At 43.0% G+C, this 18,621-nt stretch overlaps 1 protein-coding gene across 2 annotated transcripts in view; it reads right to left on the reverse strand.

The window, feature by feature from the left end:
* Window positions 1–18,621, reverse strand: part of LOC102472465 (myocardial zonula adherens protein) — a 163,462-nt gene that overhangs the window by 77,318 nt on the left and 67,523 nt on the right. For both annotated transcript variants that reach the window (XM_006141784.3, XM_006141783.3), the window contains exons 8-10: window positions 18,187–18,315; window positions 12,017–12,096; window positions 9,597–9,702 (exon numbers count right to left, since the gene is read on the reverse strand). In XM_006141784.3, coding sequence (XP_006141846.1) covers window positions 9,597–9,702; window positions 12,017–12,096; window positions 18,187–18,315 — 315 coding nt within the window. The remainder of the gene's footprint in view (window positions 1–9,596; window positions 9,703–12,016; window positions 12,097–18,186; window positions 18,316–18,621) is intronic.

The following is an 18,621-nucleotide window of genomic DNA, read 5'->3' on the forward strand; positions in this document are numbered from 1 at the left end:
AGGAAAAACAGATAAATATATAAAATTTAAATGAACAAAATATCTTAAAAGCCAATTCACAAGGGAGAAAGCCTGAATGGTCTATCAACTTATGAAAAGTTACTCAACTCACAACTCGCAGTAAGTGGTAATCAGACTGATGCAAATTAAAAAGAAAACAATGAGATGCTATTTCATAACTGACCAAAATTATAGTCCACACAGTGCCCAGGTGTGGTGGGCATTTGAGAAAATCAACCTCATACCTAACAGATGGAAATTCAGGTACACTTTGGATAACAACTGAGTGACGCCCAGTCAAATGAAAATTGTGTTAACACGTGCCCTAGCAATTCCTCCTCTAAGTGTATTTCCTAGTTACAGAAGCATAAAGACATCTTGGGCTTTGTATGTAAAAGAATAAAAATTTGGAAACAAATTAAATGTCTACCACTAGGGTAACTAAAGTGCGTTCTATTCATACAGAGGGATATTGAAACAAATAATTTAGAACCTATATGTAATACCATTGAAGACAAAACCAGGAAATCCAAAAATATGTACAAGAGAACTAATTTTCTACATTATAAATTAAAATTTTAAACATACAAACTGAGTTATATATTACTAATAAAAACATATACATGTGGTAAAAGCATCAAAACATGGAGACCAAACTGCCTCTGCAGAAAGAAGGCTAGAGGAAGGAAGAGGGACAGAACTGGGGAAGGGAGAAAGGGAAACCTCTTCTTCATCTATAATGCTTTCTTTAAAAAACAAAAATCAAAACCAAATATCCCAAAATGTTAACATTTGTTAGAGAGAAGGATACATGGATCTTTTTTCTTTAAATCATGCTGTATAATTTTTTGTATTTAAAATTTTTCCCAGTTAAGAATATAAGAATGAAAGCTAGCTTGGGAGTCAAAGACGTGGGTGCTGGGCCCCAGCACCACCATTATTTCCTTAGACACCACCACTTATTTTTTAATACACCAAGGCTATTTCCTAGTCTTGAAAAACTGGGCAAATAATACCACCCATTGAATTAATGTAGAAATATCACGCACAGCCCTGAAACGGGAGGAGCACCCAGTAACCAGCAGTGACATGGACGATGAACCACTTAGCCTCTCATACTCTCTACAGGCAGATATCTGAGAAATAGTTTCAAGCCAATCAGAAACAATTTCAATAAAGAGAATCTCAATCCAATGACATTTACAGAGAAATGTTCTCCTTCCTTGAAAGAACAATTTGTATTATGACCACATTAATCAATACCAATCATACTATGAACTACAATCATGCTTTCTCTAATACATAAAGAAAGGAAGGCTACACAATCACGCCCTTTCTGATACGTTCTAAAACCTTCACATTTCAGATAAAGTAAGACTAAAAAACAAAGCACTGAACAACATCGTGTTAAACACTAGAATTTGAAACTAGAATCTTTTCATTTACTCCAACTTTTCACAAGCACTTCTTTCTGGTGGAGATGTGAGTGACCGTGAGTTAGTGCCGTAGCCTGAAGAATCCTAGGCTAACGATCTATCAAGTGGGTGGGGTGAGGCAGGATTTAAGCACGTATGTCAAGTTTGACAGGCAGTAAGTCAAGTTCTGCCATTTCACAGTCTAGGCAGAAGTGAGGTGAATTGAGGGACATCTGCAAAGGCAAAGAAGAACAGGCTGGGTAAATCCTGTGAAACAAGATCTAAGGAGATCACCAACTAGCCTGGGACTTATACCAAGGGAAGGTGCATGAGCCACCTTGGGCATGGTACTTAGGAGGCCCTCTTTCAGGGTCACTCAGACTCTCCAGGTGTCTCACTCACAATCTGTTCCACAAAAGAAGGCATCTCTGGCCTCTAGGTACTGTCTGTACCCCAAAAAGAGAAAAGAAACCCCAAGGGAAGGGGAGAACAGAGCACCCTGGGAGAGGAACTCACATCCATGACCCACTTCCCCTAAAGGTTACTTGCATTCATTCCTATTATTTTATTTTTTGGAAATTGGGTAACGAATCTATTCCACTAGAACAAATGTCAGTGACTTTTCCACCAGAGACTTAGAAAAGTATCAGAACAATAAAGGCACCCTTAAAAGCAGTGTAGATAACTATGCTAGGTTAACCTCCAGATAAGTAACTGTCAAATCTGATTCTATGTCCCTAGCAGAACTCTGAACACCCAGCAAAGAATTTGGAAATCTGTATATAAAGAGTACCACGCACAAGATACCTACATTAACAGATAATTATTAATGTGGAAACTTATTCATCTGCTTTCTTTCCCATCCACTCTACTTATTCAAGCTAGACAGAAACATCTAAACGAAAGGCTGATGGCAAATACTGACAGGCAAACATCTATATATCTAAGCTTGGCCACAGAGAAGTGGGAGATGTGGAGAACTAGCCCATATCTGAGAAACACCCACCTCTTCATGAATTCACTTTCTTAGCCCAGTCCACTGGCTTCCATAAGCTATTATAATTCCACTCACCACTACCATGGCTGCAGCTACTATGACCAGGTCTCAGCAACACTGTTAAGTTTGATAGAATACCAGCACCTGTGGCTGTCTCAAGGCAGACATCTATAAAATAAAGGATGCATGAAGTCTATTTCACGTGACTATATTCCAGCCAAATATATTTCTTTTTTTCAAGTTTGTTGAACTTTCATGAAAGCTGGTCGAATGGTCTATATAGAGCAAACCCAAAGCTTCTTAAATGAAGAAGAGTGGCAAGTTGACTAGTATTGCTAATACCATTCAGAAAGGACGTCCTTTCAAATACAAACATAAGCAAATTACACAGACACGTGGCTGCACTTCTGAGTTTTCTGGAGTGTGGTCAGCTAGGGAGGACCTCCTTCCCTGAAATTCTTCAAGCTCTCTTCACATCTCCTTAGCGGACGTCCTTGGCAGCTCTTCCAGGAGTAAGGATTCATTCTCCAAGGTCTTAGGCCAGCCTCCGCCTGGTACTCTCTGAATTGTTTTTAATAGTCTTTTCATTAGACTTCCTTCTTTGATTTCTAGGAGCTCATGTTTCTAAAAATACTCTGGATCTTTTAATTTTCTTGACTGCAGTTGGAGTCCATACTAGTTGAAGCTATAGCATATGGGTGTTTTCAAACGACAGCCTTACAATGATTAGATTTTCCTTCCAATTGTATATTCATCCTGTTTTGTTTCTCCGCTCAGCACAGGTAAATACCACCTCTTCCCAGAGGGTGTACAAGTGTTCTTCTAATCTTGACCAGTAAAAGAAATGGCCTCCAACCCAGAGCCGATTACCAAGCTATCATCTTCCAAAGAGCCGGAGACTAAATCTGGAGAAGAGCTCGTGCGACATGATCTGGGGACAGTTCAATTGAGTGCATTAGGGCTGTGGACTACAGGACCCAGTGCTTTCCCCACCCCACCTGGCTAATTATCAGTGACAGGAAGGATCAGAATCCTCTAAAGACAGAGCATGTGACCAAAATGTACTTCTGTGCATTGCGACACACCACCCAATAGTTTAAAATCAATTGTGTGACAGCAAATGTCTGAGCCATTTAAAGTGGAAGCTTCTTGGGATGGAGAGAAGTCATCCAGAAGACAGTTAAGCCTGAAAGCACTACAGAGTATAAAAGAGAAGGAAGAAACAAATCTGAAGATGTCCCAAAAAGAAAAAAAGGTAGCTCTGTGTATTGGTCAAGAAATCAATCTACTACTCACCTGATACTGTTATTAAACCCATTTTAATAGACAAGGAAACAGATAACTTTTCAAAAGTCCCATCCAGTAAATACAGGTCTGTCTGACTCTAAAGTCATCTTTCACAGCATGCTCATAAAGGTCTCTAAATGCAGGGGGTGGGGTACTGCAGATTTAGGCCTTGGGGAGATAAGTGAAAGGGCCTTGGAAAACTGACATAGAGCCAGAAACTCAAAGCCTAGGCTCCCTGAAGAGTTACTCTTTGTCTGTCCTCCCTGATCCGGTTTGCTCCCCCAAGGAACCCTTACATTATGATGATAGCTCCACTCCTAAAAACTAGGAGAGGTTGATGACTTACTTTCAAAACCATTTCTTAGAAATTGCAAAATAGTCTGCTTTGTCTTATACTCGAGAAGTGTGTTAGTACCACAACTTCATCAAGGTATTTTGTTCTTTTCTTTCTAAAGAAGTACAGAGTGGCCAAGCATAGGTCTTCTGTGTAAACGCAAGTGGATCGTTTAAATTAAAGTCAAGGCCAGTGTGGGCATACGTGCACACTGAGAAGAGAGGCTCCATGGGAACCACCTGTAAATCTCTGTTAGAGGGGGGTTCCCAGCTCCTGTGAGCATTCGATGGCTTGTACCCTTTCTTTGGAGTTTCTATACTCTGTTTAACAAGCGCACCTCATCCTGCCTCACTAACATCTGCTCTCAAGAGGGAAGTTCTTGTCATCTGGATACCACCAGGTCATTTGAGGGCTGTAAGTGACTAGTGTTGCTGATACTCATTCAGACGGCTGACAGAGGGAGCTGTCACAGAAACCGCCCAGGTCCAGGGACTGGCATGAAGCAAAGGTCCCTGACAGGACCCAGCCAGTCACAGACTTGGACCAACTCTCTCTCTTCAGTGCTGCTGGTCCCTAGTGACTGATCTCTCTAGCTTTCTTCTGCTGTGTCCTTCCTACTCCAAGTTCAACACCTCTTTCCACCTCAGACACAGGAGCTTCTGAGGTAGGCTGGCCGAAAATATCACCAGCATGAAACCCAGCAAGGGCAGCCGGGCCGCTGTTCTGACCAAGAAACGGCAGCATCAGTTCTAAATCCCGGCTGAATATTGCAATAGAAGCACTGAGGAGTTCAAAAACAATCAAGCCTGAAACCCTTCAGCACCCAGTCTGCCCTCCACCCCACCTGTCAGGTTCAGGCATTTGTGAAAGCTCCCCAGCTATTTCTGATGTGCAGCTGGGTGGAGAAGCACTAATGAGAAAATCATTTCTGTACACCTTTGCACTTATTAAATATCTAATTTATAGAAGGGAAGATGCGACTACTTGTGCAAAAGAGAAGCCTAAAGAAATAACGCCTCCTCTGTGACATTTTCCAGATCACAACAGTCAGACCATCAGAAAAAAGACCACGATAAAATGAAAGGATGCCTAATGGTTAAAATGGAAAGTGCTAAAGGTCCTTTCATTAAATTACTATTTGCTCATCTGAATAATACCCTTGCCCACCAGCCAGAGGGCAAACCCACCCTTTTGGAGGGCAAATAAGAAATCGTTTTTCCTCTACCCCATCTTCCCCTGGGCAGGAAAGCTGCTCTGATGGGCTGCAGACTGGGCCTTGGTGAGAGTAGGCAGAGGCGACGGCCCTGCTGACTGAGGAAATCATACTTAGAGGTGCTTGAGCTGAGGGGTGACGGCTTTGATCTTCGGATCATCCAGGCCTTTTCCTCCTTTCCTGACAGTCTAAGGAATGCAGCTTAGTCAAGACCAAGGACAGGACCAAACCCAACAAGGGTTTTCAACAGGGGGATGATGCCCAGGCAAGGATGGCCCTGGAATTACCGGAACGGCAGAGGGTGCGTGCATAAAGGCAGGGACCGTCTCCCCACTGTGTTCTCCGTGCTGCCACGGGAAAGTGCTGCTCTATAACTGGGGAGGAGATGAATGAGTGTGTTTCCCCTGAGGGGCTTTTTTTTTTTTTTTCAGTCCCTGGTATTTCTCTATATTTTCTGGCAAATCCTTGAAAGTCTTCTGCAAAAGAAGTGTATTGACTTTTTCAGAAGTGAGAGTGGAGCCAGTCACAGTGGCACAGTAAGAACCCATGCCCTGCGATGCCGAGGCCGAATGGGGGATCTGTGTCCCAGTATCTCCCTGGACATGGCAGGCATGAGCACAGACGCCTTGAAGCTGGCCAGCTGGGGCTGCAGGTAGATTTTGGTGCATGTGCCTGTGGGGGGTCCCTGCCTCTCTCTCTCTCTCTCTGTCTGTCTCTTTCATGGAGGAAATAAATTAATACACTTTTTAAAAAAAAAGTCTAATGGGGCACATTTAGGGGGTTTTTGGGGTTTTTTTGGCTTTGTCTTTTAAAATTTGTCAAAACTAGTAGCTGGAAGAACTAGTGATGGGAGGGAGATACCTAATTCCTGATGTTCATGACTCAAAAGGAAAAATTCCATAGAAAGATTTAGCATAGTAGAGGTATTTGACCCCACTCTTCACGGAAGAAAATAGCAGCTGGGTTTTTTTTTTTTTTTTTAAAGGGACTTGACGCACTATGATATATACCGATCCTTAATTTCAAAAGCCCTCCCTCCCATGAACCCTAGTCCATCCTGTCCCACACATAGAAAGCAAATTATGATTGAGCTATGGTCTACAAAACCTGGACCAGTTATTTTTTAATCCAGGTGTTTTATTATTATTATTCGGAGGAAATGATCTACTGAAGTGAGAGTACATATGTTGGTTAATATTTAAGAATTCCAAGAACCTCGGGATTAATATCTGGACATTTTGAGCCAGAAAGCAGCCCATCATTTTGTAATCTATGTTTCTTCACAGACGTGGTGACCAAAATCACATCAATTAGGGACAGAGGCCAGAGTGCCATCCCTGGTGAGTGTGAGACTTTCGGACTTCACATGGGAAGGGAAACTGTCCCTAACATCTGCCACACTTAAAGCTCACTTCCTGGATCCGAGGTCAAATTTGCCAGTCTCTGGGTAGCCAGAATTTGCATATACATACATACATACATACATATATATATATACATACATACATACATATATATATATATATATATATATATAGTCTTTTCTTTTTTCTTTTTTCTTTTTTTTTTTTTGAGAGGTTTTTGCTATAGGGCGTGTGTGCTCGCCAGACAGACACAGACAGACAGAGAGACAGAAAGCAAGAAATCACCCCCCGGGGGGATGGCCACACTGCAATCCCTTCTCCTCCATTCTCCTCTCAGGACCTTGGGCACGTACACACACATGCACCCGGTGTGAGTTTTAAGCCACTGGGTCTGGGACACAAACAGCAGTTAACTACATGCAAGTCCAGGGACATAGCCATTATGCTAACTGCTGGTCCCTATATATGTCTTTTCTAAAGTCAGAGTTTAAGATTCTTCAAGTGACCAATTTGTTAGTCTAAATTTTTCAAAATTTATCTGAGTGCTCTGAAGTGACTGAGTTTACTAATTTGGCTCTTTATGATAATGCTGAGGTCACAAGAATAGGCGCAGCATGGTAAATACAGAATCCTTTACTTCAGGAACACTTACCAAAAATACCAGAGTTCCCCCACACAATCTCTCAAATCGCAGAACACAGAAGTTTGGACGAACACTGGAGAGATTCTACCTCACCTTCTTATTCAGTGAGGAATGTACCCCCGATAAAGGGCTAACTACCCACCGGGGAAGCTAATATTAGAAATGTTCTCTTTAGTTTGAAAGGAGAGCTGAAATTTGCCTCTTTCCAAGTGCCACCCAGTGGTTCTGGCCTGGCCCTGCATCTCAGTGCAACACAAAAATATATTCCCTTTCCTCAAAACTCCTTTCTGAGATGTGAATTCAGCTCTCATGTCTGCCCTAGGCCATGTCTTCCCCAATTCCTTCAACCATCTCCTGAATAACGAGAACTCTCAACTCCTTTCCAACCCGGTCCTGCTCTTCTCAAGGTGTTCATTTGTAAGTGTCCCTTTTTCTTTGTTTCTAACTTCAAATACAATTATATTTGCACAAATGGCTACAACAGGCAGAACTTCAAACCACTCTGCTGTTGTAGGAGTTAGCATGGTATACTGGACAAGCACAATAATTTTTACTACCTGATTTAGATAATTTAAATTAAGAATATAAAAAAGTAAAAAATCTTTTTCTCACTATGGAAGTCCAGTCAGCCCCTAGGTGGCACTAGCTCTGATAATACCTCCTGTCCTGATTTTTGGCCCATGTTTTCATTCCATGACTGAGCCTCCCACACCACATCATCAGGACTTAGAGACGGTTATTTGGGAGATATGAAATCACAGGTAGAAAAGTAAAGAATGGACAGTGATTTTCTATGCTTCCCTCTATTAACATACATATCAATATACAGCTATTCCTCTACTCCCTCGAAATTGGTAAGTTGTTGCATTCTAGAAGTTAGAAAACAGAACTCTTGACTTTCAAAAAAGTTTTAAAGTTAAAGATACTCTTTGAAAAATGTCTTTTAAAAATGTCTCCAATTTTGGTGCCAGTTTTAAACCTTACAGACAAGAGTTTAACTGCATCAGAAGCCAACCAGTAGGAGGTTTCATCCAATAATTCTCTGATGTTAGACACGAGAACAACATCTTCCTGTGGCGAGGTGGGAAAGATGTAGTACCTCTCTGTTAAGGAGTCGCATGGGAGGAAATTAGGGACCTACCTTGTCCCAGATTTCATGCATGTGAAAATCAGAAGCAGAAAAGCTATGCTCGGACAGCCTGGGCTGTCAGCCCAATATGATGGAACTTCTCATTTGGGGATGGGAACCGGTCTACTGTTTATGTTCCTTCTAGACACCATTAAAAACTCTCTATTCTCATAATTCCCTGAACCTCGACACCACCATACAATAACCCCAACACTTTATGAATCAGTAAAACAGATATATTTTAATCTTCTCTTTATCACGAGTATGAATTATTTATTAGAAGTAAATATACTTTTAATTTTAATAACCCATTAATAAAATTAGATAACTTTTTAGAACAGTGCTTAATATAAAATTTTTTTTCTTCAATTTTTCATAGGAAACTAAATGTTTAATTAAACTGAAACCTTTTTTCTTTGCAAGTAGAGAATTCAACCCCAAGGAATTCTTATCACCCTGTTAATATTCACTATTTTTTTCTGTCAGTTTTTTTTCAGTTGATCAGAAAACTATAATAATGTGGGACCAGTTTTAGCACAGCATGGATTTTCTTCTATTGAACATCACCACAAAAAAGAGACAGATCATGTCAACGTAAGTTTATATATCTTTTCCTTTTAGAGAAATATAAATGTTCAACTTACCTGTTTTTACGATTTAGAAAAAGTAGACTAGTAAGCTATCCCCAGCATAGTAAATATATAACCTGGGTCCATGTTCCATAGATAAATAAGGCCAGAAAGGATGGTGAAAAAGAGAAAGGCTAACGAAGAGTAGGGCACAGACAAAGAAAGAAAAAGGAATGAAAGATGGAATAGGAGCACACACCCAGAAATGGTGGGAGGACGAGCGTGGTCACAGGAGAGGAGAGTGGGCAAGTTTGGGCTAAAGCCAATTTTTCCCTCTAGGCATATCCTTACCCCTGAGCTAGGGGCACCCACGTGGGGTATCACCATCCTCCGGAAGTGGACGAACTTATGAAGTGCACTTTCCAACTTTCCTAACTATGACTCTTTGGCCTAAAACCCTTCTTTTACAGGAGTAGTAATTAGTTCACGGGGCACATACAAAGAAACCCCCATGGGTACCCAACAGCAGTGGCCTGAGCAAGGTCCCCTGTGGGCCACCAGACGCGGGGCTGGGGGTCGGGCCTGTGCTGGGTTAAGGTTCCCACCGAGGGGAGCACTCCTACTGCACCTTCCACCCATGCTCACCTCCTCAACCATCTGCTTGACCTTCTTCTGCTGGCAGTGCACCATGTCGTCCAGGTGCCGGATCCGTTCCCGAAGGCTGGCCGACGCCTCCTCCAGCTGCTGATACCTGGCAGGACAGAAGAAGGGGCAGTGGAGTGGCAGGAGAAGGGAAATACATCACCACGAACAAACTGAAATGCCAAGACTCACCCTTCTCCCTTCGTGTACAGCGATTAACTAGTAATCCACTACGCCACCACGGGAATACAGGACTCCTTCAAGTTCCCCCTTACCACTTCTATCCTGAACAAAGGCAGCTACTATACTTTGCAGGGACCAAAATAAATATATACATAGAGAGAAAGATAGTGTCTTTTTGTTTTGTTTGTTGTTTGGGGGGTTTTGTTTAATTTTGGTTTGGTGTTGGGTGTTTTTTGTTGTTGTTGTTTGTTTGTTTTTGCACCACTTACAGATATGAGAGGCTCCCTGCTTTAGAGTTAATGCAATATTGGAACATCCAGTAAAGTGCTTTGATTAGGAAAACAGAGAAGGTGTCCAGCAACATACAAAAATATCTGAAATGAAGTGGCAGAGTCCTGGAAAGTCTGCAGTTGTGTTGTTCTGCCCATAATTTATTTTCAATAAATGGAAAACATGTGGGAAGGCCTTCTCAGTATTGAAATATAGTAGGCCATGTCATAAAACGTTTCATACTTTTCTTAGAAAACTGCACAAATTATTCTTTGACTTCGCTTGGTTCAAAAGAACCAAGAGCTGGACTCTTCAGTTCTCTGCAGCCACCAGATTGGGCACTGGAGGAAAAGTCTGGAGGTTTGCTTACCACTCCCCTGCTCTGCACTGCATTATAGACTCCTCTAACTCTAAAACCTCTGAAGTTGCAAAAATGAAGGAAAATATATTTTTTCAGCACATTCTCTGCAGGAGGCAATACACCCAATGTCCCCTTGCAGTAATGACCCAGTGAGATGGACACTGTTATCATTACCTATTCCCCTTTTAAAAATTCCACTTTATTTGCATTTATTTTAAATTGCTAAAGGGCATATGCATTCACCAGAAAGAGACAGAGAGAGGGAAAGGGAGAAAGCAACCCCCAACTGAGCATGGTCACACTGAAATCCCTTCTCCATTTCTCCATCCTATTGGGATTTTGGGCACACATAAACATGCACCTGGTGAGGATTTTTCTTTTTGGTGAGGTTTTTGCGATAGGACGTGTGCACTCGCCAGAAAGACAGAGAGAGACAGAGAGATAGAAAGCGAGAAATCCCCCCCCCGGGGGGATGGCCACACCACAATCCCTTCTCCTCCAGTCTCCTCTTGGGATCTTGGGCACACATGCACACATGCTTGGCATGAGTTTAAGCCACTGGGTCCAGGACTTGAACCACGGTCGACTACACGGGAGTCCAGTGACATAGCCATTACACTAACTACTGGTCTCCCTGGTGAGTTTTTTCAAGCCACTGAGGCTGGGATAAAAACTGTGGTCAGCCATGAGGGATCCAGCTCCCTTAACCACTAGGCTCTAAGGCAGTCCAAGAATTCTCATGTTATAAAATGAGCAAAGACTCTCAGGGAGATTTTTTTTGTTGTTGTTTCTTTCCAGAGGAATTTTTTGCTATAAGGCACATGTGCTTGTCAGAAAGACAGAGAGACAGAAATTGAGAAATCATCCCCCCACAAGGATGGCTACACTATAATCCCTTTTGCTCTATTATCCTCGGGATCGTGGGTGTGCATGCACACACAGCCAGCGTGAATTTTAAGTCACCTGGGACTTGAAATGCTGTCGATTACATGAGTGCCCAGAGATGTAACCATTAGGCCATCTGCTGGTCCCAGGACTCTCAGGGAGATAAAGTAACTTACTCAAAATGCTCAAATCACCCCAATCTTATATTTTTTCACTAGAGACCTATACATGACCTCTCTGCCTTTTGACCTCCAAAAGAGACAGCGTACTATTCCCACATTTTCCATGCAGGACTTTAAATGCTTATAGCCAGAGACTAATGCAACGTTTAACCAAAAAAAGTTCAGGAACAATGGAAAACATTTTAAAATTCATTTCCAAGCAAATGGTATTAGTCACAGTTGAAGAGTTTCCTCATCAGCAAGGTGCATCCTGTAGAGTTGGAGGTTATGGAGAACATTTAGAGACTGAACTTCTGCACTTGCAACAGTCATTGATGTGTTCCACTGTACTCGCCACCAGCCAGGGCTATGGGTGTACCGGCAGGCTCCTAAAGAAGCCCACAGCCCCAGGAAACTGCCAGCCCAATGCTAAGTCCTGCACTTCCAAGTCTATAATTAAGTGAAGACCACAAGAATGAAAATGCAAGGGTCACATGAGCCCATAAAAATACAGCACGTCCACCATCTCAATCCCTTACAAGACAAAGGGCATGCCACCTCACCTTTCCTTATCAGAGTCAGTTGTCTCTCCCGACATTTCTGTTTCATGCTCTAGAAGTTGGAGCTGCAGTTGATGGCGTTCCTAAAACAAACAGAGACTGGTCTTTCAGTGAATGGATGCCAAGTCACTGCAGGTATTGAGCAATTCTAGCACGAGTGAGCCTGAGTCGATATAACACCTGTGGGTCTTTCACATCTGCTCACCCAAAGTCCAAAGTTCTGAAGTACCAAATCTGAGGCCAGGTGGTGGCATAGCAGTAGTGCAACTGGATCCACATGGGGAAGGTCCTGGGACCTTCCTGGGCACTGGGATGTGGGCTGGTGACGACTGGAGGTGGCCTGAGGCATGAGGACTCTGCTGGGGTGCCTCCTCCCTTTCTTCTATCTCTCTCTTAGAAGAAGTAAATACTTTCTTAAAAAGTGCCAAACTGGGACCAGCAGTTGACATAATGGTTATGTCGCTGGACTCCCATGTAGTTGACCATAGTTCGAGTCCCAGACCCGGTGGCTTAAACTCACACTGGGCACGTGTGTATGCATGTCCAAGATTCCAAGAGGAGAATGGAGGAGAAGGGATTGCAGTGTGGCCATCCCCCCTGTAAACTTCCCACTTTCTGTCTCTCTGTCTCTGTCTTTCTGGCGAGCACACATGCCCTATAGCAAAAAACTCTCTAAAAAAACAAACAAAAAGTGCCAAATCTGTGGGAGTGTGACTATAGATTTATGAATCAGAGATAATATCCTGGGGCCAGCAGATGGTATGGTGGTTAAGCTGTTGGACTCCCATGTGGCTGACCAAGGTTCGAGTCCCAGACCTGACAGCTTGCTTTCTCACTCTCTCTCTCACACACATTCTCTCTCTTTCTGCTTCTCTCTGGTGAGGGCATGTGCTCTACAGCAATGCTTCTCTCTGGCGAGGGCATGTGCTCTACAGCAAATTAAAATATAATAATTAATAAAATTATATTATAAAATATATTTTTAAAAAAGAGACAAATATCCTGGATAAAACTATACACAAGATTCATCTTTTAAAGTATTCCATCATATCAGGTTCAGATGTCTTATGAAAATTTATAGTTCAGGCCAGCAGGTGACATAATGATAAAGATGCTGGACTTACAAGGCTGACTGCAGTTCAAGTCCCAGACTTGGTGGTTTTCCCTCACTCTGTTCGAAATTAATTAATTAATTTTAATTCTTTTAAAAATAAAGAAAATCTGTAGTTCTAATTAATGATAATCAATACCATAAATGCATGGTCTATGATATTGTAAAATTCTTGGTTATTTTATAAATTGTCGAGAAAAAGGCTCTAGAATGCTGGTAATATCCTATAGACTAACCCAAAAGATATTCACACAGGTGTGTTCACTTAGGAAAAAAAAATACTAACATATTGCATTAGTCAGAATAATGACCCCTCCCCCAAAGACCTATGTCCTAATCCTTGAAACCCACAAATTTTGTTAACTGACATGGAAAAGGGAAGTTTGCAATGTAATTAAATGAAGGCTATTAAAATGAGATGATCTGGATTATCCAGCAAAGATATTATAAAAGAGACAGTCGAGTCAGAGTCCAAGAGAAAGAGAGGTTAGAAGATGCTGCACTATTGGCTGTCACACTGGAGGATGGGTCACAAGCCAGGGAATATGGATGGCCCCCGGAAGTTAGAGAAGGCCAGGAAATGTGCTTCCCGTCAGAGTTTTCAGAAGGAAACCAGCCCTGCTGACATCTTGATTTTAGGACTTCCAACCTCCAGAACTGTAAAATTATAAGCTAAGGTTTTATTTCAGTTTTCATTTGTTTTTGTTTTTAAGGAAGATTTTGCCATAAGGTGTGTGCACTCACCAGAAAGAGAGAGAGAGGGAAAGTATGAAATCTCACAGTCCCACCCCCACTCCACCCCAGGGGAATAGCTACACTGCAATCCCTTCTCCTCCATTTTCCTTTCAGGATTTTGAACATGTACATACACACGCCCAGTGATTTTCAAGCTGCCAGGTCTGGGACTCGAACCATTGTTGGCCATGTGGGAATCCAGCACCTTAATCACCACATCATCTGCTGGTCCCTAAGCTAGTATTTTAAGCCACTAACTTTGTGGTAAGTAGCAATAAACAACAGTCATATACTACTAGTCATATAGATTGTAAACTTCTCTTCTACCAAATTATTAAAAGCAAATATTTGAAATTCTAACTCCCATAATCTCTGAAGTTGTAAGCAATGATTTACCAAGAGGCAAGCCAAAGGGGTAGGGAAGCAGCCTTCCTGGCCAGCTAGAACATCACATTGCCTAAGAATTTGGGAGAATCCAAGAAGACCAACTTTCACTGGGGCTCTGTTACTGTTCTTAAATCTCTACAGCAAATGCACATCCTGGCCCATGCAGTAGGCTACTGGCTGGAAGTTGCTGTTATCCCTAAAATAACAGTGATGAACCTCTCACAAGTGAGCACTGCCTTCTGAGCACCACCTCCACCTACCCCCCAAAAAGAGTAGGATAGGACCTAACTTACAGCACACTTTGAAAAAATGTTTTCAATTAAGACACAAAAAATCTTAAGTATATAGCACAGAATAGCTTCTTAAATTTGTACCCATGTGAGAAACTACCACTCAGATTAAGATGCAAAAAATATTATCTATTTCCCAGGAGGGGCTAAGGCAGAGCACACTCTGAAAAAGATTTTTTACCACTCTAAAAAAGGTGTTCCAGGGACCAGCAGATGGTGGAACAGTTACGTTGCTGGACTCCCATGTGGTCAACTGCCCTTCGAGTTCCAGACCTGGAGGCTTAAAGCTCACACTGGGCATATGTGTGTGCGTGCCCAAAATCCCAAGAGGAGAATGGAGGAGAAGGGATTGTGGTGTGGCCATCTCCCCTGGGGGTGATTTCTCACTTTCTGCCTCTGTCTCTCTGGCAAGTGCACACACCCTATGGCAAAAATCTCTCCAATAAAAAGGTGTTCCAAACACAATGCTCGATCAGAGATATGGCAAACTAAGTTACATAGTAGAGAAGTCACCCAAAAGCACATCGTTAACACTCAAGCAAAATCCAAAATTAAATGAGCATGGGATACCAGCCCCACTACAGATCATGCCTGTGCGTGTGCTGTTTACACAGTGTGTGCAGAGACATGGCCAGACCCCCACTCTCTATGGTCTACGCCTGGCACCGCTCATCCTAGCTGAGTAAAGTAAGCGCTGGGAGGTCAGAGAAGTCATGATGTGTCTTTCTATATTTTTTCTACGCAAAAATGCGTCACAACTTTTCCAACAGCCCAATGTTTCTCTAGTCTAGATGAAAAGGAGGATTTAGAGAAGGACAAAAAACTTTCAAATTACTAAAGAAAAAGACAAACTGGTGTGGAGGAGGTGTTGTGTTACCTCAGTGCTGACAAGCAGGGCTGGCCTCCCCACCTCCCTGCCCTTCTGCCTTTGCCTCCTGTAAGGGCACAACGTGGAAACTAGTAGGAAAAAACTATAAACTTGCAGAATCTCAAGGGCACAAAGAATATAAGCTTTAAAAACAAGCTGACTCTGGAGGCAGATCCTTTGGCAATCCTACAACAAAAATCAGAAACGCAAGTGATTGAGCCTACCTTGTGCCAGGCACCGTGCTTATCACATGGATTTTTCCCATTTACTCTCATAAAAGCCCTATGAATAAGAACTACCATTATCAGCATCTTACAGAACAGGAAACTAATAACAGATCTGGAAATGCCCACAACTAGGCATTTTTAAACCTAGTTTAAAGGCAAGGTTTAAACCTAGTTCTGATTCTAAACTCTTTTTTCTTTTTTAAGAAATATTTTTGCTAGGGCGCATGCGCTTGCCAGAGACACAGAAAGCGAGAAATCTCACGCACACACCCAGGGAAATGGCTGTGCCGCAATCCCTTCTCCTCCATTCTCCTCTCAGGATCTTAGGCAAGCACGCACACATGCCCAGCATGAGTTTTAAGCTGCCAGGTCCGGGACTCAAACCACTCCAGATCATTAAGATCTTGGGCACAGACACATACACCCGGCATGTTCTCTGACCAACATAGGCATGCAAACCCACGGTCAGCCATGTGGCTGCCAACATTGCAGTTCAGTTTGCTACCAACCACATCACCAGGCTGGCCCTCACCTGGCTTCTTTCTGCCACAGGAAAATCTGTCAGCTAGAGACAGCATGTGAGCTAACTAGCACCTTCTGCTGTCACAGAGTGGTGGTGGGAGAAAGCTCACCCATGTTCTAGAAAGTGCCCTTGTTACCCCATCCTCACTGCCACTCCCTCTATGTGATACTGATGTTGGCCATAAATGAGCCTAGCATGTGCTTTTTGATAAAAGATGGGATTCTGGTTTTTGTTTTTGTTTGTTTTTTTTTAGGGTGTAGAGGCGAGGTTGTAATTCTAGTTTGCTCAAGTCTCTCCCAAATAAAAACATTAGCTAAAAATGGAGAGCTCTGTGTTCCCTGAAGTTCCACAGCACTGAATTGATGCAGTAATCACTCTGGTTACATGTCGCCTTGTCAGGGGACTGCAGAGGAGTTTATGTTGCAGACACTAACTGATAAACAGACCTCTTCTAGCACCACGACAGCCCTCGTGGTCACCTTGTCATGCTGCCATGCCCCTTGTTCCACCATCACGTTGAAGATTCTCAGCATCCAGATGATGTGCATGGGCCAGTAATGTGGCATGGTGGTTAAGGCAATGGACACCCACATAGCCGACTCTGGTTTGAGTCCCAGACCTGGCAGCTTGAAAATCATGCTAGATGCATGTACCTGCATGCCCAAAATCCCAAGAGAGGAGTGGAAAAGAAAGGACTGCAGCATGGGAATCTCCACTGGGGGGTGATTTCTCACTTTTGTCTCTCCATTTCTCTTTGTCTCTGACAAGTGCACATGCCCTATAGCCAAAAAGAAAAAGAAAGAAAATCACACTGGATGCATGTGTGTATGTGTGTTCAAAATCCTGAGAGGAGAATAATAAAGGAAAAGGGATTGTGGTGTGGCCCTCACCCCCAGGGGCTGATTTCTCATTTTCCCTCAGTGGAGATTGCACACACCCTATAGCTAAACCTAAAAAAAAAAAAAAAAAAAAAAAAATGCAGAAGGCTGTGCAGGTGCCAATCAGGCTGCAGTATTGGCAGGTCACTGCTGATTGCAAACTCATGAGCAGCTACAGAGCCATTGCTGGAAATCAGCCACAGCTGCGACCCTAATCTGCAGCGCCTTCTCCCAGAAGTCAGCTGTCACCTGCTAGAGGTTATCCATCTTTTCCTTCTCTTCCTGTCTTTCCTCTTTCCTCTCTCCCACCCCACCTACCCTTCTCCACACATCCTAATTTCCAGCCTCCTTTCTCTAGACTGACTACAGTAGGCTAAGTTCCTACTGCCACCCCCACCCACCCACATGCACACACGCACACACATACACACACACAAAGGTGCCCCCCCAATCTTCCCAGTCTCTGGTTTGTCAGGGAAAAGTCCATCCTTGAGACATAAGCCCCCCGAAAAAGGCAGGGTTGGAATGTGGATATAACATCTCAACAGAAGTCAAGGACTCAGTGGGTAAACTGAGTTTATGTCTGGGGCAACAGCATAGCGGAACTGCTAAAATACATATTTTGTAAAGAATTTTATGTTTAATATTTTTTAGAGCATCAAAATATTTACCATGAAGAAAATTAGAACTTTGCTAGATTTCATATCTTTAATTTTATAGCTGTGTATCTTTCTCTTTTAATCACAAATTGAGGGATGAGAAGGATCTATGTTGGGACCAGCAGTTAGTGTACTGGCTATGTTGCTGGACTCCCATGTGGTTGACGTGGTTCGCATCCCCGACCCAGTTGTTTAAAACTCATGCCGGGCGCATGTGCATGCGTGCCCAAGATCCCGAGAGGAGAATGGAGGAGAAGGAGTTTTGGTGTGGCCATCCCCCCTGGGGGGTGATTTCTCGCTTTCTGTCTCTCTGTCTCTCTCTGTCTTTCTTGCGAGCGCACACGCCCTATAGCAAAAACTTCTCCAAAAAAAGGAAAAAAAAAAGAAGGTTCTATGTTGAGGGTGTCTCCAGTCTCCAGAGAGGCCTGCAAGGGAACCAGGGACATGCAGAGGAGTCTGGGCCAGTGGGCAGTCAGCCCAGACTAAGTGTGTTACCTTTTCCATGCACTCAATCAGCTTGTCCAGCTCCCCAATCCTCTGGTCTTTCTCCTCGAGGCTGATCTCTGCTGCCTGCATCTTTTTATTGGCTTCTTCAATGGCTTTCAGAAAACTATTGGTTTCTTCCTGCAAAAGAAACATGCTCTCGTCAGTGCAGGCATGGAGGGCCTAGGCTACTTACCAGGCTCCAAACGGTTATGGCCTTGCTAAATTATGACCTCTTTAAAAGCATGACTTTGGGGCCTAAAAGTATGTCCCAGATCACAAACTCAACTTCCATGATCTGTTTTTCCTTCTGAATTAAGAAATACCTGGTTGGGACCAGCAGGTGGCGTGGTGGTTAAGATGCTGGACACTCCCACATGGCTGACCGTGGTTCGGGTACCGGACCTGGTTGCTTGCTTTCTCACTCCCCCCCCCCCCCCCCCCTCT

Source organism: Tupaia chinensis, unplaced genomic scaffold (genome assembly GCF_000334495.1).
Source record: "Tupaia chinensis unplaced genomic scaffold, TupChi_1.0 Scaffold000063_1, whole genome shotgun sequence".
Classification (NCBI taxonomy): domain Eukaryota; kingdom Metazoa; phylum Chordata; class Mammalia; order Scandentia; family Tupaiidae; genus Tupaia; species Tupaia belangeri.